The sequence below is a fragment of the Syngnathus floridae genome, chromosome 2 (genome assembly GCF_059516105.1).
Source record: "Syngnathus floridae isolate MCC-2025c chromosome 2, RoL_Sflo_1.0, whole genome shotgun sequence".
In the NCBI taxonomy this organism is placed as follows: domain Eukaryota; kingdom Metazoa; phylum Chordata; class Actinopteri; order Syngnathiformes; family Syngnathidae; genus Syngnathus; species Syngnathus floridae.
In genome coordinates this window covers 2,141,545-2,163,411 of record NC_142414.1, presented here as the reverse complement: position 1 = coordinate 2,163,411, position 21,867 = coordinate 2,141,545, and the positions used below count along the sequence as shown (strand labels likewise).

At 46.5% G+C, this 21,867-nt stretch overlaps 2 protein-coding genes and 1 pseudogene across 2 annotated transcripts in view; 1 reads left to right on the top strand and 2 right to left on the bottom strand.

The window, feature by feature from the left end:
- Nucleotides 1–92: 92 nt before the first annotated feature.
- Nucleotides 93–2,604, bottom strand: LOC148401270 (uncharacterized). The gene is made up of 2 exons (XM_088368737.1): nucleotides 1,144–2,604; nucleotides 93–1,039 (listed from the first exon to the last, which is right to left on the bottom strand). Exons 1-2 carry the CDS (start codon nucleotides 2,005–2,007, stop codon nucleotides 728–730), a joined length of 1,176 nt encoding a protein of 391 aa, XP_088224863.1. The 5' UTR covers nucleotides 2,008–2,604; the 3' UTR covers nucleotides 93–727.
- Nucleotides 2,605–4,446: 1,842 nt separating this feature from the next.
- Nucleotides 4,447–21,867, bottom strand: part of LOC148401268 (uncharacterized) — a 29,244-nt gene continuing 11,823 nt past the window's right edge. The window contains exons 3-6 of the mRNA XM_088362969.1: nucleotides 14,674–14,741; nucleotides 7,243–7,352; nucleotides 6,830–6,921; nucleotides 4,447–5,822 (exon numbers count right to left, since the gene is read on the bottom strand). Coding sequence (XP_088219095.1) covers nucleotides 5,209–5,822; nucleotides 6,830–6,921; nucleotides 7,243–7,352; nucleotides 14,674–14,741 — 884 coding nt within the window. The 3' untranslated portion in view covers nucleotides 4,447–5,208. The remainder of the gene's footprint in view (nucleotides 5,823–6,829; nucleotides 6,922–7,242; nucleotides 7,353–14,673; nucleotides 14,742–21,867) is intronic.
- On the top strand, nucleotides 17,450–21,415 carry LOC148401269 (uncharacterized; annotated as a pseudogene).

Here is a 21,867-nt window from a genome sequence, read left to right as displayed (position 1 = left end):
AACAGCTTGCATTTGGTATTATGTTCCAGTTATATAAAAATCCTAGGGCTTTATTAAAACGACCCAAGATGTTATGCATAACCATCGGATGGTTGTTTTCAGCAGCTACATAGTATTAAGTGAATGCTTCTGTAAAAAACAGTAGTAATATTTTATTGCATTCAATAAACTCACTCTTCATCCACTATGTATTTCCTGACTGCACCTGAATGTTGGTATATAAAAATAAAGTATTATAATGTTGTACAGATGCCTTCTATGAAAAGACAACATTTTTAATATACAAGTAATACATTAATACATGTTTAAGCAGTCAATTTCAGGACATTTCAAGCAAAATGTAACATCTTTGTTTTTGTTAGTCACAAATGGAAACCGGTTTTGGCTGGCAACCGGTTCAAGGTGTCCCCCGCCTACTGCCCGATGACGGCTGGGATAGGCTCCAGCACGCCCGCGACCCCCGTGGGGACTAAGCGGTTCAGAAAATGAATGGATGGATGGACAAATGGAAAAGAATAACCATAGATCAGGTAAGCATAGTTTAAAAAAAATTCAATTCTGCAAAGAATTATTCTGGAAAATTTGGGTCATTAAGGAATATTTAAAGGTCAAGAAGGCATTGTAAGACTAAAAAAACTTAGTAACTGAGTATACAGACTACTGATTAAAAAAAATCTAAAAAATTATTTTCTGAGGAGTTTATATGTTCATTACATCAATACGCTTGTCAAACAATCTTCAGTAATTCCTCTCTCAACATAAGATACAAGTCACTTGCATGCAATGGATCTGATGGAGCGTGCCATTCATTTTCCTCCATTAGCAGACAACAGTTCAAATACAGTTTCATCGCAAGGAAACTGGAATTTTGGAGTGTACTCTTCCATACATGCATTCCAGTGGGTTTCAGTCGATCCTCGGCACTGTGCATGGCAGGGAATGAATACATGACGACTGGCCGGCCTGAAGGTGTATCACCATTCGACCTTGGTCTTATTTTGTGTGAGTTCCATGTGTTCACAACTTCATCCAGCTCATCCTGCACAAGAGCAGCATAGTTAAGTATTTAAGTACTTGTTATTTTTTACTACTCATTTATTCATTTCAAATTCAAAAACATGATGGGGAGATAAAATATTTTACCTGCACAAGATTAAGAAAGCAGAACTGGATAAGATGTTTATCCAGAAAATCTCCTGTGTAGTGACCATCCTCCTGAAAAGTTTGAAATAAATTAATCCAGAACTGTGCGCTCTGTTTGCGAAGGATGGACCACCACCTTTCAATGCGCTGATCGGCAGTACTTCTCCCGAAAAGAAAACTTTTCTCCCCAGCAAAATTGTCAGAGTGGTTTTGTCGCAAAAACACTTGCATCTGTTCAACACAACCATTTTCTGTGCCCCTGTCTGGACGGATCCTTTCTGGACATCCACCAATGCGTGAAACTGTTTTGATGAAATAACTTGCAATCACCTTGGGATCATTGTTTGTGGCATAGGCCTCTGCCCATAACACATACCGGGTAAACCCATCAATACAACCATTGATGCAAATCCCATAGGGTTTTAATTTATCATAGCCATCCATGTGCCAAAGAGCATTTGGGCCTCGACAGCTGTACTGGCATCTTCTAAGGCGTCGTGCTCTTCTTAATTCCACGCCGACTGGGTCAACCAATTTTATAATTTGTCTTATTGTATCTTGTGAGACAACAAATCCTTTTTGAATCGCACGTAGATGAAGCCAGCGATAACCTGGCATCTGGCCACAAGTCAGGATTTCATGCTGGACAAAAGCCAACACATCTCCCAGGTCCGACTGATTATTTCTTCGGAACAGACCAAGTCTTTTACAAGTTCTCTTCAGAGTCCGAATACTTATAATAGTCTGAGCATTATGTGCTACAACAGCAAGTATTTCCTTGTTGCTGAATGGAAGTCTAAAGCATAGCTTGATTAAGTCATCCAAATCCGGCTTTTCAGGCACTGGTTGAGTTGCACCCTCCATCAGTCACTTTATCTGCACAACAAAGTAAAAACAATTACAATTTGTCAAACACAACAGTGGGCATTTTGAAAAAATGACTTTATGACAGTATGCTTATTGTAGAAAGTTGTTTTTAATAATAATGTTCTCACTCCTGTTACAATGTCAGGTGTAACTTCACTAAACAAGTCTCATCCAGTGAGTAAATAAAGACGTGCGTGTGTGTATGATTATACTTCAAATGATGTAACCTTGAATTGTGGCACGTAGAATCACTACTATTAAACAACAGTGTGATCAGTGCATTGAGTTAAATTTAAGGTTCAATGCAGAAATTGGGAATTCTGACTTTAAACTCAGAATTCTGACTTTATTCTCAGAATTCCGACTTTAAAGTCAGAATTCCGACTTTAAAGTCAGAACTCTTATTGTAGACTTTAAAGTCAGAATTCTGAGAATAAAGTCAGAATTCTGAGAAAAAAAGTCAGAATCCTGTCACCCCTCTTTTTTTTTTTTCTTCACTGGCCCTAATCCTCTTCCGTAGTACGGGGAAGGTTCATCATCAACTAAGTAAGAATTTGAGAAAATTCTCAAATATCGTGGCATACATAATCTTTAATCGAGGGGTGGCTCCAACATTATATATATATATATATATATATATATATATATATATATATATATATATATATATATATATATATATATATATATATAATGTTGGAGCCACCCCTCGATATATATATATATATATATATATATATATATATATATATATATATATATATATATATATATATATATATATATATATATACATATACATATATACATATACATATATACATAGTACATATACATATATATACATATATATACGTATATATTGAAGGAATGAGGTCGAAATACAAAAAGTTCTGCCTAGCTACAAAAACAGATATGCTCAAACCTCATTGAATAAAGTACATAAGCAGAAAAGTATATTCACATATTAAATCAATAAAAGAAACACTTTAAGCTTATAATTATACCTACACACCAAATCAATAAAGAAGACATAACTAGACATTTTTGATAGGTGGTAATGACAAAGGTTTTTATAACTTCATGATCTGAAATGTATTTCTGAGCACTTTGAAATAACAAATGTCTTTTGATATATTGCCTAAATAGCTTAATGGCCCTTAAGGAACTGTGTAATGCATGCGTGATGTTTTTCCTCTAAATCATGGACACGGCCAGAGTCGTCTTGACCGTTCAGTACTTGATTATATCTTGTGTTTTGACTAAACATCATATGTCGCCTAATGCGAGACGCCAGCTTTTCGATTACTACTGAGACGCCAGCTTTTCGATTACTACTAAACGCTCTGCACAGAGGGAAATATTTTTCCTAACAAAGAAAAGATACGGTTGGAAGCATGATTAAACTGAGAATATAATGACGTAAGCAAAGACATGGAGTATCAAAAGAACAAACTTTGCATAGTCAGGGAACAGTAATAGATTAATGATGTCACAGCCAAAAGCTCACACAATTTCGTACAAAATGACAAAATTGAAAGAATGATGAAAGAATGAGGTGCGACAGTGTATGTGCAAGAATGGAGGAGAATGTTCACAGGAAGGTCACGTGGAGATAAAAACGAGCAGGTACCAGAGGGAGCCAGCCAAGGACTCGGCCAAAGATGATCGCCAAGGCCGAAAGACGGGATGGAAGACAACAGCCCCCACACACACCGCCCATAACCAGCACCACTCCCATGGAATCAGAATCTCCTGCGAACTTGCCACACCCCCTGACTCATCACCCATCAAACTCGGCCCACACTGGCATGTGCAAATGAATATAAGCTGACCAAAGAACCTTGAATGTTGCCTTTTCTGAATGGAGACTTTCTGCTCTTGAAGGGCCCAGCGCTGTATTGTACTTTCCTGAAAACAGAGCTTTCTGAACAAGAATTGTGATTGAACTCAACCAACCTGTGTAAGTCTAATTTCTGCTTCAGTGTCTTAGCATTTTCCTAAATCTGAAGAAATCAAACGAGCACGCAGTGAGTAAATTGGATAACAGGTGATTGGCAATGGCTTTTGCCGTGAGGCAGATGCAGATGCTAGCGCTCCTTAAATTGTGGACAAAATCCATCTCTCTCTCTCTCTCTCATCTCCTCTCTCTCTCTCTCTCTCTCTCTCTCTCTCACTCTCTCTCTCTCTCTCTCTCTCTCTCTCCTCTCTCTCTCTCTCTCTCTCTCTCTCTCCTCTCTCTCTCTCTCTCTCTCTCTCTCTCTCTCTCTCTCTCTCTCTCTCTCTCTCTCTCTCTCTCTCTCTCTCTCTCTCTCTCTCTCTCTCTCTCTCTCTCTCTCCTCCTCTCCTCTCCTCTCTCTCTCTCTCTCTCTCTCTCTCTCTCTCTCTCTCTCTCTACATACACACTACATATATATACATATACATACACACACACACACGCACACATACACAAGCAGGACAGGAACACATGGCACGGACACAGACGGGAGACAACAGTAGACATCGACAGGGAGAAACACACAGGCAGGGCTTAAATACGCAAGGTAACAGAGGGAGCAGGTGACAGACATAACGGTAATGAAGGGGTGTGGCTGAGGGAAGTTGACGGCCGAGCGTGCTCTGGTACGGGCGTGACAACACATTTTATGAAAAAAAGAAACTTTATTTTGTTTATATACAACTATTGTTCTTAGCTGTGCTGGTAGCTACAGTATGATAGCTATGAGGTGTTTATACTACCTGTTTGCAACTTTAAACCTCAAAGAAGGCTCGTCAAACTCAAAACAAATACATACAATTTTCAAAAATGTCCTCGTGTCACTTGAGTTCATTAAAGGGACACCTTGAAGGATTTACATTTAGCAGCAGACTAAAGAAAACTAACAATCGTCACTCTCGCCTAGTTATCTCATCAGGTTTGTTTGCATCCATTGCTCAATATCATCGAGTTAGTCATAAAAGCTAAAAACTCACAGCAGAGTATGAGTTGATTTTTGAAACCAGAACCTCTCAAAGGAGGTGGTGACCATGCTGTGTGTAAATATTGTACTTAATATACTGAAATATATTTCCGATACTGTAAATGTACACACATCCCCACATCCACAGCATTTTCATGATTAGTGTTTTTTTACAAACTGATAGAGATGTGTGTTTGTACATGTGAGCTGGTGTGCGTGTGTGTTGTCCTGTTTCTCACAATGGTAGCATGAGGATGAAGTTAAAGAAGAGTAAAGAGGCAAGCATGACCGTAGGTGAAGATAGTGAGGATGCCTCACTCGTAATCTCTTTTTGAGGTATTGTTATGATTGGCAGGCCCTCAAGTCTTGTTTCACGTTGTCCTGTCCTGTCTTTGAATCCTCCTCCTTCTTTATAGCTGCTTTCCCCTGGGCTGCTACTGATGTCCGCTTGGTGGTATGACTCTGTTGTTGCAAGGGAAAGAACAAGCACACCCTCCTTCTCCTCTTCTTCCTCACCTGAGAACAATTTGGGCATGGGTGTCACAAGAGGAAAAGTTGGGGTCATTGACAAATGGGTGGTCCTGCTAGTTCTGGTGGTAATATCCCTGTCGTGGTGAGACTCTGTTGTTGCGAGAGGTTGAACAAGTACACCCTTTTCCTCATCCTCTTTATCACCAGGGGTGAAGTTGGGCTTGAATGTCAGAAGAGGAGGAAGAAGAGTGGGAATTATGGACTGAGGCATATGTCTGCCTGTTGTGCTGGTTTTGGTGATCTGGTAGAATGACTCTGTTGTTGCAGCATCTTCCTCCTCTTCCTCCTCTCCACCGTCACTGTCATCCATGTCAGGAACTACAAACCACACCCAAAGATAATATCTTAATAGCTTTTACCATTATTTTTTGTGCCTTGAACAGACTTTAGCTGACATATTGTGACATATTTCATTGAGCAAGGATCTCATCAAAGAACACAACAGGTCCCCCCCCCTTCCCCTAACATTTTGTTCTTCCCTTTTTTTATGTTTATATGTATGAATCTTAGTTTCATGCAATATAAGACTTTTATAGTAAAGTTTTATTTTAAGGTGCATATTACAACAGGTGATAAGTTATTAAATATATATAGCCTAAAGACATTTATAACCAATGTCTAATAACATGTAACAGCAGCACCATCCAGTGCTCAATACATTCTCTGTAGTGGAAATATACAATTATGAGAACTCAACAACAGTTTGTACTGTATGTAACAACATAATCAATCAATCTTTATTTATGTATTTATTCATAAATAAATAAGTTACTAATTGGATACTACGCCTGATCTGACTTACTGCATATATAGTAGTGAAAAAGGTTTTAAGACGCCCCTTATAATTGTTCACAATCTCAAACATTATCAAAGCATTTGTGGTGACTGCACAGCATTACATATGAAATAAATAAAACAAAAACAAATTAATGTAACGTGGTTAAATATTGGCATGTTTATGTACTATAATGTAAAAAATCTGTATAATGTAGGCAATTGTAGTGTCTGGTCCTGTCAGACAATGTAATGTCAATGTATTATACAAATTCAAATAATGAAGTGTGTAATGTTGCATCATAGTGTATGTAATATGTAATGTAACTCAATCAAGTCGTTTTAAATTTGGTCAAATAATGTCTCTTGCAAAACAGGAAAACAGTGTAATAAGTAATGCAGCCCAAAACTGTATAGCATAGTCAAATTACATATGTAGTATGTAATGTAATAAAAATAAACTGTATTTAAAAATTGTGCGTGTGCGTGCGTGTGCGTACGTGCGTAGGGGAATGTGTATTAGCAGTAAAGTAATTAGAAAAATGTCATACCACAAAGGTTGTTTTCACATGTTTGTAGTTCTTCCGGACATCGGGAGCAAGAGTCTCCTTCCACATAAGGACGCTCAGATTCGTAGTTTCCACTGCGCACGCACGCGCGCGCGCACACACGCACACGCACGCACGCACACACACACACACACACACACACACACACACACACACACACACACACACACACACACACTTCAGTGGAAGCACATTGCAAACACTGATCTCACTACTCTTAACATTAGCATTAGGTGTGGTAAGAAAAAGAAAGTACCACTAATGGTGAACAACTGTACTGTTAGCAATATTAATAGTAATAGTAATGATGAAAAAGCAGCGCTAGCACCGTCATTAGGTAGCAGTGCTGTTACTATTATCATTAACTCTATTAATCTAGAGAAATTTGCACTGACGCTGGGTAGTAGTTGCACACCAGGAAAGAGATCTTTTCCCACGCCAGACCCTCCATTTTGTTACACAGGTGGGCGGCACAGCCCACCCTGTGAGTATCCGACCACACCATCTGCAAAGTCACAGCAAAGTCTCTCATGCTTTGTTACACCGACAGCTGTGTTGTGAAAGTGCTTTACACGTAAATGAAGATGTATTGTATTGTATGTCACTTAGATCCACACGACTGTAGATTAATGCAGCAACCTTGTCCACTGTGCTGAACATGACACACTGAGCTGGACCAGCTGTTTACGGACGTACTGTACAAGACAGGGGTCACCAACCTTTCTTAAACCGAGAGCTACTTCCTGGGTACTGATTAAGGCAAAGGGCTACCAGTTTGAAACACACTTCTCGAATAGCCAATTTGCTCAATTTGGCTTTCACTGTGTTATTATTGTCATTTTCAGTTCACATGTAAGTGTGATTTCACAAGAATAGCAAAAATACAGTCAAACCTTGGTTTTTGACCACAATCTGTTCCAGAAGGCGGTTCAAGAAGCAAATTGGTCGAATTCCGAATCTATTTTTCCCATTATAAATAATGGGAAATGTTTTAATCCGTTTAAAGACAAAAAAAAAAACCTGCCTTTTTTAAGCATATTTTCATTTGCGCAAATGCAGCGCACCGCCGAACGGGCAACCGTAGCGCGTCGCCCACCGCGCAACTGTACCGCGCTGGTTGCATTATTGTGACAGAGCCGTCGCTGAAATTTAGAAAATATCTTTAAAGTCCTGATGTACTTTCCAAAATTTAAGTGGACCTAAGTGCGCAGGGTACTTAATTTTGTTCGATCGCGCAACTGCAGCGCACCGCCGAACGCGCAACAGTAGCGCGTCGCCGACCGCATAACTGCACCGCGCTGGTCGCATTATTAACGTTAAAGTAAGCCAGAAAATAAATAAAAAAGAAAGATCAACTTACAACAAAGAATAACTTTATTAATAACATTGTTTTTACGTCTGTAACAGATCAGATTCCAAGTGCATCACTTTTCCTAAAGTTAAAAAATAAACTATATTTACTTAAACTATAAACAGTCTTGACCAACTGCCTTTTTATGCTAAAAAATACAATAAAATAGTAATAAACATAAATAATATTAAATAACAGCAATAAATAATATTCAATTCAAAGTAATCAACAACATTAACTCAGAACCACAATATATAAAACATTTTAACCTACAAAACAAAAATGAATACAATTATTTGTGCTCCCCTCCGTGAGTCATCGCCTTTTCATGGTGGAGGGGTTTGCATGTCCTAATGATCCTAGGAGCCAAGTTGTCTGGGGCTTTTTGCCCCTGGCTGGGTCACCCATCGAAAATAGGTGCTAGGTGAAGGGCCAGACAAAGCAAGGAAGAAGTGCTGGAGAGAGCTCCTTCTAGGGACTCCATTGTTCTGCTGGGTGACTTCAATGCTCACGTGGGCAATGACAGTGAGACTTGGAAGGGCGTGATTGGGAGGAACGGCCTCCCTGATCGGAACCCGAGCGGTGTTCTATTATTGGACTTCTGTCGAGACATGGATTGTCCTTAATGAACACCATGTTCAAGCATAAGGGTGTCCATATGTGCACTTGGCACCAGGACACCCTAGGCCGCAGTTCGATGATCGACTTTGTAGTCGTGTCATCGGATTTGCGGCCGCATGTTTTGGACACTCGGGTGAAGAGAGGGGCGGAGCTGGTGGTGGGTTGTCTCCGATGGTGGGGGAAGATGCCGGTCTGACCTGAAAGACCCAAACGCACTGTGAGGGTCTGCTGGGAACGTGTTGGCAGAATCCGCTGTCAGGAAAAGCTTAAAATCCCACCTCCGGCAGAGCTTCTCCCACATCCCGGAGGAGGCGGGGGACATTGAGTCCGAGTGGACCATGTTCCGTGCCTCCATTGTTGAGGCAGCTGACCGAAGCTGTGGCCGTAAGGTGGTCGGTGCCTGTCGTGGCGGCAACCCCCGAACACGCTGGTGGACACCGGCAGTAAGGGATGCCGTCGAGCTGAAGAAGGAGTCCTATCGGGTAGATTTGGCCTGTGGGACTCCAGAGGCAGCCGACAGGTTCCGGATGGCCAAACGGAATGCGGCTTCGGCAGTTGCTCGGGCAAAAACCTGGGTGTGGGAGGAGTTTGGCGAGGCCATGGAGAATGACTTCTGGACGGCTTTGGGGAAATTCTGGTCCACCATCCAGCGTCTCAGGAGGGGGAAGCAGTACGCTGTCAACACTGTTTACAGTGAAGATGGCGTGCTCCTAACCTCGACTCGGGACGTCGTGCTTCAGTAGGGAGAATACTTCGAAGACCTCCTCAATTCCACCGACACGCCTTCCATTGTGGAAGCAGGGCCTGGAGACTCTGAGGTGGACTCTCCAATCTCTGGGGTCAAAGTCACTGAGGTAAAGGCTCTGGATGTTGTGCAGCTGACACGCCTCTACAACATTGCGTGGACATCGGGAACGGTGCCTCTTGATTGGCAGACTGGGGTGGTGGTTTCCCTCTTTAAGAAGGGGGACCTTAGGGTGTGTTCCAACTCCAGAGGAATCAAACGCCTCAGCCTCCCTGGTAAGGTCTATTCAGGGGTGCTGGAGAGGAGTGTCCATGGGGCGGTCGAACCTCAGATTCAGGAGGAGCGGTGTGGCTTTCGTCCTGGCCGTGGAACAGTGGACCAGCTGTACACCCTCGGCAGGATCCTCGAGGGGGCATGGGAGTTCGCTCAACCAGTCCACATGTGTTTTGTGGACTTGGAGAAGGCATTCGACCGTGTCCCTTCTGTGGAGGGTGCTTCGGGAATACGGGGTGCTGAGCCAAGTGATAAGGGCAGTTCGGTCCCTGTACCATCGATGCCAGAGTTTGGTCCGCATTTCCGGCAGTAAGTCGGATTCGTACAGTGAGAATTGGACAAGCGGATACAACCGGCCGAAATGTGTTTCCTCCGCAGGGTGTCCGGGCTCTCCCTTAGATACAGGGTAAGAAGCTCGGTCATCTGGGAGAGACTCGGAGTAGAGCCGCTGCTCCTCCACGTTGAGAGCCAGATGAGGTGGCTCGGGCATCTCATCAGAATGCTTCCTGGACGCCTCCCTGGAGAGGTGTTCCGGGCATGTCCCACCGGCAAGAGACCCCGTGGATGACCCAGGACGCACTGGAGGGTTCATGAATGTGCATATAAAACTGGTAGTGTTCGGTACCTCCAACAAGGTTAAGAACCACTTCTATAGAGCGAATACTCCCTACGCACACCCTTACAATAATACCGCCACTCCCACCTACTGCCGTGGATGTCTAATTATCCTTCAATTTAGTACAGCCAAAAAAAAAGCATGTTCCCGGGGTCACACGCCCACCCTGGCATCGCACCCACTGCCGGGGTTCATCCTTTCATAATCTGCAGCTCAGTATTCTTCATTTTGCATTTTAAAACTTTAATTTAGTAATTGTTACAAGTACTTAGAATAAAGGGAACCTTGCGTTTATGGCAGGGTGGATGGATGTGTCGTAACGGCATAATCGAGGTATATAATCCCCCCAAATAAATAAGATAAAGTAAAAACGAAAATAATTAATCCATCCATCCATCCATCCATCCATCCATCCATCCATCCATCCATCCATCCATCCATCTTCCGCTTATCCCAGGGATGAGAACGGCAAATAAAAAAAACACTGAAAAGTAGCAGGGGTCTAGGGGCTACATGCCTGTGCCCGCCCCCACTTGCCTAAGGGGGGCCAGGGGCCGCAGGCCCCCCAATGGGGGCCGCAGTGGGCCAGGGGCCACAGGCCCCCTTTGGGGGCTGCAGGGGCGACAGGCCCCTATTGGGGGCCACAGGGCCCACAGGCCCCCATTGGGGGCCGCAGGCGGCCAAGGGCAACGCCCCGGAGGGGGCTCAGGGGGAAAAGCTCCCTGGAAACTCCTGGATTTTGGCAGTATAGCAACCCCAAAACCATTAATTTAATCACTCAATTTCAACAATTTTGTTAAAAAAATATTCCTGCTTGGTAGGCTACCAAGGTGAATATAATACAGTCAAGCCTCGGTTTTCGACCACAATCCGTTCCAAAAGGCGGTTCGAGAAGCGAATCAGTTGAATTCCGAATCTATTTTTCCCATTACAAATAATGTAAAAAAACGTATTCCGATCCAAGACATATATAAGCATTTTTTCATTTGCGCATTTTTGTCAGATTGCGCAACTGCAGCTCACCGCAGAACGCGCAAACGTAGCGCGTCGCCGACCGCGCAACTACACCGCGCTTGTTGCATTATTGTGACAGAGCCGTCGCTGGAATTTAGAAAATAATTTAATACTCCTGATGTACTTTCCAAAATTCAAGCGGACCAAAGTGCGAAGGGAGCTAAATTTTGTCCGATCGCGCAACTGCAGCGCACCGCCGACCGCGCAACTGCACCGCACTGATCGCATTATTGTGACAGAGCCGTAACTGAAATTTAGAAAATATTTTTAAAGTCCTGATTCTCTTTCCAAAATTTAAGTGGACCTCAGTGCGCACGGAGCTTAATTTAGTCCGATTGCGCAACCGCAGCGCGCCGTGCACTCAATGTCGCATTGCTTTAAGAGCATCTTTGTGTTTCGAGTTGTAAGATAACGCTGCTCTCGAGCCATGCCCATCTGAAGCAGATCCCGTTCGACTTGTCTATTTCCCTGGCACGATCCTTGTCTTTTTTCTCTAAAACTTTCACCATACTGGCTAAAACTTTTGTTAATTAGGCAAATGAGTAGGCAAATTATGTGACGAAAGTAGTGCCAAAATGCTGCCGAAAATAAGGCGGCTCTTGTCGCAATACTGCTGCCAGCCGCCCCCCCATATAAAAACAATTTTGTTAACGGCTCTACACGATTCACGAAAATGATACTCCTGACGGGAAAAAACACGGAAATCCGTGTTATCCGGGGTCAGGTCGCGGGGGCAGCAGCTTTAGGAGGGACTCCCTGACTTCCCTCTCCCCAACCACATCATCCAGCTCATCCTCGGGGATCCCAAGACGTTCCCAGGCCAGCCAAGAGACATAGTCTCCCCAGCGCGTCCTGGGTCATCCACGGGGTCTCCTACCTGTGGGACATGTCCGAAACACCTCCCCAGGGAGGCGTCCAGGAGGCATCCTGATGAGATGCCCGAGCCACCCCATCTGGCTCCTCTCAACGTGGAGGAGAAGCTGCTCTACTCCGAGTCACTCCTCAGATGACTGAGCTTCTCACCCTATCTCTAAGGGAGAGCCCGGACACCCTGTGGAGGAAACTCATTCTGTTCCGCTTGGCCATCCGGAACCTGTCGGCTGCCTCCGGAGTCCCACAGGCCGAAACGGCCCGATAGGACTCCTTCTTCAGCTTGACGGCACCCCTTACCTCCGGTGTCCACCAGTGGGTTCGGGGATTTCCGCCACGACAGGCACCGACGACCTTACGGCCACAGCTTCGGTCGGCCACCTCAACAATGGAGGCACGGAACATGGTCCACTCAGAGTCAATGTCCCCCGCCTCCCCCGGGACGTGGGAATAGCTCTGCCGGAGGTGGAAGTTGAAGCTCTTCCTGACATGGGATTCCGCTAGACGTTCCCAGCAGACCCTCACAGAGCGTTTGGGTCTGCCAGGTCGGACCGGCATCTTTCACCACCATCGGAGCCAACCCACCACCAGGTGGTGATCAGTTGACAGCTCCGCCCCTCTCTTCACCCAAGTGTTCAAACCATGCGGCCACAAATCCGATGACACAACTACAAAGTCGATCATCGTACTGCGGCCTAGGGTGTCCTGGTGCCAAGTGCACACATGGACACCCTTATGTTTGAACATGGTGTTCATTATTGATATAGAATAATAGAACACCGCTCGGGTTCAGATCGGGGGGGCTGTTCCTCCCAATCACCTCCTTTCAGGTCTCACTGTCATTGCCCACGTGAGCATTGAAGTCACCCAGTAGACCAATAGAGTCCCCAGAAGGAGTGCTCTCCAGCACTTCTTCTAAGGACCCCAAAAGGGTGGGTACTCAGAGTTGCTGTTCGATGCAAAGGCACAAACAACAGTCAGGACCTGTCCCCCCACCCGAAGGCGGAGGGAGGTTACCCTCTCGTTCACCGGAGTGAACCCCAATGTGCAGGCGCCCAGCCGGGGGATAATAAGTGTGACCACACCTGCTCGACACCTCTCACCGTGGGCAAATCCAGAGTGGAGGAGAGTTCAGCCCCTCTCGAGAGGGCTTGCAACAGAGCCCAAACTATGTGTGGAGGCAAGTCCCACTATATCTAATCAGAACTTTTCTGCCTCACACACCAGCTCAGGCTCGTTTCCAGCCAGAGAGGTGACATTCCTTGTCCCAAGAGCCAGCTTCTGCAGCCGGGGATTGGACCGCCAAGGTCCCTGCCTTTGGCCGCCGCCCAGCTCGGTTTGACCCGACCCCTTTGGCCCCTCCTACAGGTGGTGAGCGAATGGGAAGGACGTTTTCTTTTCGGGCTGTGCCCGGCCGGGCCCCATGGGCGAAGGCCCGGCCACCAACCGCTCGCCTTCGAGCCCCATCTCCAGGCCTGGCTTCAGAGGGGGGCCCCGGTGACCCACGTCCGGGCAAGGGAAAACTAGCTCCATATATTTTATTCATCATAAGGGGTCTTCTGAGCCGTGCTTTGTGTGGCCCCTCACCTAGGACCCTTTTGCCATGTGTGACCCTACCAGGGGCATGAAGCCCCAGACAACATGGCTTCTAGAATCATAGGGGCACGCAAGCCCCTCCACCACGATGAGGTGATGACTGACGGAGGGGAAATAACTAATTCATTCTTCCAAACCACTTAACCTCATGAGAGTCAGAGGTGTGGTGGAGGGTATCCCAGCAGTCTATGAGCCGTCAGCGCAGTGCACCCCATAATGGTGGCCAGGCAATTTGGTGTAGTCTATCGGCGCACTATACATGTTTTTGAATTGTGTGAGGAAGCCAGAGCACCCGCGGGAAATCCACGCAGTCATAGGGAGAACATGCAAACTCCACTCAGGACAGCTGGAGCTGGAATTGAACCCTGCACCTCTGAACTGTGAGGCCAACGTGCTAACCAGTGCACCACCATGCCGGCAACTGAACTAAAAATAATTTATACAAAGTCAACCTTTACTTCACGGATTTCAGATGTAACCCTCTCAATAAACAAGGGAACACTGTGTTTGGACAAGGAAGATCAGTTCAGTTTCAAGGTCAAATAACAGGCATACCCAGTTTGAGTATCTGGAAGGGGACGAGGGCTTGAATTGAATGCCTCTTACCCGGGGAGACTCCGTGTGTGTGTGTGTGTGTGTGTGTGTGTGTGTGTGTGTGTGTGTGTGTGTGCGTGTGTGCATGTGTGCGTGTGCGTGCGTGCGTGTATGCGTGCGCGTGTGCGTGTGTGTATATCACTAACCTGTGTGTAGTGTCCACACATCTTGTCGTCATCACAACTGTTGTTATGAAAGTCATAGAAGAGATTTTCTACACAAACGCACACACGCACGCGCGCACACACACACACACACACACACACACACACACACACACACACACAAACACTTTTTTAGTGATTGAATTTGGAACTACTAACAAGTGTAGCACTCCATATAATTATAATCCAGAGAGTTTATATGGCATTAGGCTGCTTTTAATTTCCACTTGAAGAAATGAATGAGATGAACAAAACAATTGGTGTATTGGAGGTGAGATTTCAACAGACCACTCCTCTTATGCAGTATGCAATGTGACCAATATACATTATCGGTCACATTGCATAACCCAGGTCCATCCATCCATTTTCTATACCGCTTGTCCCCCACGGGTGTCACAGGCGTGCTGGAGCCTATCCCAGCAGTCTCGGACAGTAGGCGGGGACACCCTCAACCGGTTGCCAGGCAATCGCAGGGCACACAAAAACAAACAACCATCCGCACTCATACTCACAAGGCAATTTGGAGTGCTCAATCTGCCTACCAAGCATATTTTTGGGATGTGGGAGGAAACCGGAGTGCCCGGAGAAAATCCACACACACAGGCATGGGGAAAACATGCAAACTCCACACAGGGAGGGCCGGAGGTAGAATTGAACCTGCACCCTCCTAACTGTGAGGCAGACGAGCTAACCAGTGCCCCATTGAGCCGTGAATAATGCAGGTGTTAGGCAGAATTTTTGTACCTTCAAAATCATCACTTTTCAGGAGACCCAAAAGCTGGCATGGTCATTTAAATATTATCATTGCATCAAAAAAGAGCATGCCAATTTAAACACTGTAGATGTGTGGATTGACCCATAGTATACATTTGTAAAGGAGGTTTGGGACTAGCGTGACTAACATGATGGGGATTAAATTATGTAGTATGCAATACAGTATTGTTAGTTTATGTGGTCATGTGGTTCAAATTAACAACAATAATAATAATAATTGTCACGTGTGGAGCAGGATAAGTAGACATGACACGAATCATGAAAAGAGAGTTGAAAAGTCTTGAGGAGGTAGATTAAAATTCCCTGTTAACGAAACACATATATACACACATCAATTACTTTAAAATGCATGTGTTTAAATGTAATCATATATTTTACCTGTATGAGCATGTTTTAATAATTTTGCGCGCATACACTCTGCACTTTAGACTACATTAGCAGCCTGCATGTTTTTGAAGGCCAGCATGACCTAGAAGCTCAGACCCAATAAAGCATTCTGAGATTTGATCACAGATGATCAGGTCTGAAACTATTTTGAACATTTGATAATGTTATCAGTAAACAGTCTGTTCACAGTCAGCATAACCTTTGAGATGTGATCACAGATGATGAGTTATGAAACTGTTTCGAACATTTTATAATATTACCAGTAAACAGTCCGTTCACAGTCAGCATAATCTTTTGGAAGTACAGTGGAGCCTCGGTTTTTGACCAAAATCCGTTCCAGAAAGCTGTTCGAGAAGTGAATTGTTCGAATTCCGAATCACGTTTTCCTATTACAAATAATGGAATCAAATTTAATCCGTTCCCAGCAAAAAAAAAAAAAAAACGCCTTTAGTAAGCATTTTTTTATTTGCGCATTTTTGTCCAATTGCGCAACTGCAGCGCACCGCCGAACGCGCAACCGTAGCGCCTCGCCGACCGCGCAATTGCACCGCGCTGGTCGCATTATTGTGACAGAGCCGTCGCTGAAATTTAGGAAATATTTTTAAAGTCCTGATGTACTTTCCAAAATTTAAGTGGACCTCAGTGCGCAGGGAGCTTAATTTTGCCCGATCACGCAACTGCAGCGCTCCGCCGAACGCGCAACCGTGGTGCGTCGCCAAACGCGCAACCGTAGCGCGTAGCCGACCACGCAATGACATTACTATTGTGACAGAGCCGTCGCTGAAATTTAGAAAATATTTTTAATGTCCTTATGTACCTTCCAAAATTTAAGTGGACCTCAGTGCGCAGGGAGCTTAATTTGGTCCGATCGCGAAACCGCATCGTGCCGGGCGCTCACTGTCGCATTACTTTAAGAGCGTCTTTGTGTTTTAAGATAGCTTTACTGCTCCCACTTGCTTCCTTTGGAGGCATGATTACAGTTGATGCAATTCTCAGAGTAATGAGAATGTAATAACGAACTGAGTCAGTTGGCATGCGGGTCCTCTCGGCTCATCTCGCGAGGTTTGACAACCGAAATTTCGTCTGACAACCGAAGCAAAACAATCTCGAATTTTTTGTTCGAATACCGATCTGTTTGAGAACCGGGACGTTCGAAAACCGAGGCTCCACTGTATATTGAACATTTGATAATGTTATCAGCAGTGTTGAGACTAATGGCACGGGAGGTGACGGCGTTACAGACGCCGTTCTAGATTTCAAGTACAGTAATCCCTCGTTTATTGCGGATAATTGGATCCAAAAACCACCTGCGATAAGTGAAATCCGCGAAGTACGGTCACCAACATGAAGTACTGGGCAGGCTAACGAGTTAGCGGAAAGATGCTAATTCGCGATCGTGCTAATACGCGAAAACGGACTTCTAAAGCAACATAAACGTACATTTGGAGCAATACTACGTTGTCCTAAAGGTTAGACACGTTTCCTCAATATAGAAGTTTTATTTTGACTTTTAAATGTTTTTTTTTAACTTGGAAAAAAATCCACGATGTAGTGAAGCCGCGATAAATGAAACGCGAAGTAGCAAGGAATCACTGTAATGGATAATTACTATTACTATGCCAATTGTTATAACACCGTAACAGTTACTAACAGTAGGAAATCATATCTTAATCTCTGACACCTCCAGCTCTACTTACTGCCTTTTTGTTAGTGCCATCATCTCTAAGCCCCCTCCGCGAGTCGTCACCTTATCGTGGTGGAGGGGTTTGCGTGCCCCTATGATCCTAGGAGCCATGTTGTCGGGGGCTTCATGCCATGGCAAACGGGTCCTAGGTGAGGGGCCAGACAAAGCACGGCTCACAGAAGCCCCTTATGATGAGAAAAATAAATAGACTTCGTTTTCCCTTGCCCGGACGCGGGTCACCGGGGCCCCTCTCTGGAGCCAGGCCTGGAGGCGGGGCTCGAAGGCGAGCATCTGGTGGCCGGGCCTTCGCCCATGGGGCCCAGCTGGGCACAGCCCGAAAAGGAAACGTGGGTCCCCCTTCCCATGGGCTCACCACCTGTGGGAGGGGCCAAAGGGGTCGGGTGCAGTGTGAGCTGGGCGGCGGCCATAGGCAGGGACCTTGGCGGTCTGATCCCCGGCTGCAGAAGCTGGCTCTTGGGACATGGAATGTAACCTCTCTGGCTGGAAAGGAGCCCAAGCTGGTGTGCGAGGCAGAAAAATTCCGACTAGATATCGTCGGACTAGCCTCCACGCACAGTTTGGGTTCCGGTACAAGCCCTCTCGAGAGGGGCTGGACTCTCTTCCACTCTGGAGTTGCCCACGGTGAGAGGCGTCGAGCAGGTGTGGTTATACTTATTATGCCCCGGCTGGGCGCCTGCACATTGGGGTTCACTCCGGTGAACGAGAGGGTAACCTCCCGCCGCCTTCGGGTGGGGGGACGGGTCCTGACTGTTGTTTGTGTCTATGCACCAAATCGGCAGCTCAGAGTACCCACCCTTCTTGGAGTCCCTGGAGGAAGTGCTGGAGAGCGCTCCTTCTGGGGACTCCATCGTTCTACTGGGTGACTTCGATGCTCACGTGGGCAATGACAGTGAGACCTGGAGAGGCGTGATTGGGATTAACGCCCCCCCCCGATCTGAACCCGAGCGGTGTTCTATTATTGGACTTCTGTGCTCGACACGGATTATCAATAATGAACACCATGTTAAAACATAAGGGTGTCCATGTGTGCGCTTGGCACCAGGACACCCTAGGCCGCAGTTCGATGATCGACTTTGTAGTCGTGTCATCGGATTTGCGGCCACATGTTCTGGACACTCGGGTGAAGAGAGGGGCAGAGCTGTCAACTGATCACCACCTGGTGGTGGGTTGGCTCCGATGGTGGGGGAAGATGCCGGTCCAACCTGGCAGACCCAAACGCTCTGTGAGGGTCTGCTGGGAACGTCTGGCAGAATCTCCTGTCAGGAAGAGCTTCAACTCCCACCTCCGGCAGAGCTTTTCCCACGTCCCGGGGGAGGCGGGGGACATTGAGTCTGAGTGGACCATGTAGCACTTCGAATGTTGACGCGGCCGACCGAAGCTGTTGCCGTAAGGTCGTTGGTGCCTGTTGTGGCAGCAATCCCTGAAACCCGCTGGTGGACACCGGCGGTAAGGGATGCCGTCAAGCTGAAGAAGGAGTCCTATCGGGCCGTTTTAGCCTGTGGGACTCCGGAGGCAGCTGGCAGGTACCGGATGGCCAAGCCGAACGCGGCTTCGGCGAATGCTGAGGCAAAAACCCAGGTATGGGAGGAGTTTGGTGAGGCCATAGAGATTGACTTCCGAACGGCTTCGAGAAAATTCTGGTCCACCATCCGGCGTCTTAGGAGGGGGAAGCAGTGCAACGTCAACACTGTTTACAGTGGGGATGGTGTGCTGCTGACCTCGATTCGGGACTTCGTGAGTCAGTGGGGAGAATACTTTGAAGACCTCCTCAATTCCACCTACACGCCTTCCATTGAGGAAGCAGGGCCTGGAGACTCTGAGGCGGATTCTCCAATCTCAGGGGTCGAAGTCACTGAGGTAGTTAAAAAACTCCTCGGTGGCAGGGTGGATCCGCCCGGAGTTCTTAAAGGCTCTGGATGTTGTGGGGCTGTCATGGCTGACACGCCTCTACAACATTGCGTGGACATCGGGGACAGTGCCTCTGGATTGGCAGACTGGGGTGGTGGTTCCCCTCTTTAAGAAGGGGGACCGGAGGGTGTGTTCCAATTCCAGGGGAATCACACTCCTCAGCCCCCCCGGTAAGGTCTATTCAGGGGTGCTGGAGAGGAGGGTTCATCGGGAGGTCGAACCTCGGATTCAGGAGGAGCAGTGTGGCTTTCGTCCTGGCCGTGGAACAGTGGACCAGCTCTACACCCTCGGCAGGATCCTCGAGGGTGCATGGGAGTTCGCCCAACCAGTCCACATGTGTTTTGTGGACTTGGAGAAGGCGTTCGACCGTGTCCCTCGGGAGGTTCTGTGGAGGGTGCTTCGGGAGTACGGGGTGCCGAGCCAACTGATAAGGGTGGTTCGGTTCCTGTATCACCGATGCCAGAGTCTGGTCCGGATTTCCAGCTGTAAGTCGGATTCATTCCCAGTGAGGGTTGGACTCCGCCAAGGCTGCCCTTTGTCATCGATTCTGTTCATAATTTTTATGGACAGAATTTGTAGGCGCAGCCGAGGCGTTGAGGGGGTCGTGTTTGGGGACCTCAGCATCGCGTCTCTGCTTTTTGCAGATGACGTGGTGCTGTTGGCTTCTTCAGGCCGTGATCTCCAGCTCTCACTGGAACGGTTCGCAGCCGAGTGTGAAGCGGTCGGGATGAGGGTCAGCACCTCCAAATCCGAATCCATGGTCCTCGATCGGAAAAAGGTGGAATGCCCTCTCCGGATCGGGGATGAGATCCTGCCCCAAGTGGAGGAGTTCAAGTATCTTGGAGTCTTGTTCACGAGTGAGGGGAGGATGGAGCGCGAGATCGACAGGCGGATCGGTGCAGCGTCAGCAGTAATGCGGACCCTGTACCGCTCCGTTGTGGTGAAGAGAGAGCTGACCCAAAAGGCAAAGCTCTCAATTTACCGGTCGATTTACGCTCCTACCCTCACCTATGGTCACGAGCTATGGGTCGTGACCGAAAGAACGAAATCCCGGATACAAGCGGCCGAAATGAGTTTTCTCCGCAGGATGTCCGGGCTCTCCCTTAGAGATAGGGTGAGAAGCTCGGTCATCCGGGAGAGACTCGTAGTAGAGTCGCTACTCCTCCACGTTGAGAGGAGCCAGATGAGGTGGCTCGGGCATCTTATCAGGATGCCTCCTGGACACCTCCCTCGGGAGGTGTTCCGGGCATGTCCCGCCGGTAGGAGACCCCGGGGACGACCCAGGACGCGCTGGAGAGACTATGTCTCTCAGCTGGCCTGGGAACGCCTTGGGATCCCCCGGGATGAGCTGGATGAAGTGGCTGGGGAGAGGGAAGTCTGGGAGTCCCTCCTAAAGCTGCTGCCCCCGCGACCCGACTCCGGATAAGCGGAAGAAGATTGATGGATGGATCATCTCTAAGCAGTGCAACATAGGTTGTTGCACCTACTGCTTGTAAATTTTCTCCTTCACTAATAGTAATATTGATAATCATACTTTTAAAGAAAAATGATAATAAATAAAATGTTACAAATGAAAAAATTAAAATTGAATAAGACTTTTTGTATTCACCAAGGTCGCTTTGACCCCTGCTCTGCCCCTCTGTTTTAAGATGTTCCACAGGGGGTCTATTTTGGGGCCTTCACTGTTTTCATTAAATTTGTTGCTCCGAGGCTCCATCCAATGAAAACATGATATATCATTCCACGGTGACAGTCAATCTATGTCCCACTAAAAGGATGCGTTCTCCTTAAGGATGCATTCCCCTTAAGATCTTTTTCCTCTACACCCAGCGAGCTCTACACCCTTTATAGGGTTCTCGAGGGAGCATGGCGATTTTGCCCAACCGGTTTGCATCTGTTTTTGTGCACTTGGAGAAGGCATTCAACCGTGTCCCTCGGGAAGTTCTGTGAGGGGTGCTTTGCGATCTAATTGATAAAGGTGGTTTAGTGCCTGTATCGCAGATGTCAGAGTTTGATTGGCATTGGCAAAAAGAAGTTGGATTCCATCCCGGTGATGTTTTGACTCTGCTAAGGTTGCCCTTTCTCACTAATTCTGTTCGTAACTTTTATGGACAGAATTCTAGGCGTAGCCGAGGTGTTGAGGGGGTTTAGTGAGCTCAGTATTGCATCTCTGCTATTTACAGGTGATGTGGTGCTGTTGGCTTCTTCAAGCCATGATCTCCAACTCTCACTGGAGCAGTTTGCAGTCGTTTGTGAAGCGGTTAGGATGAAAATCAGTACCTCCAACTTTGAGACCATGGTCCTCAGTCAGAAAGGGGTAGAATGCCTTCTACAGGTCAGGAATGAGATTCCAAGAGAATTAGTTCAAGTATCTTGGGATCTTGTTCACAAGTGAGGCCAGG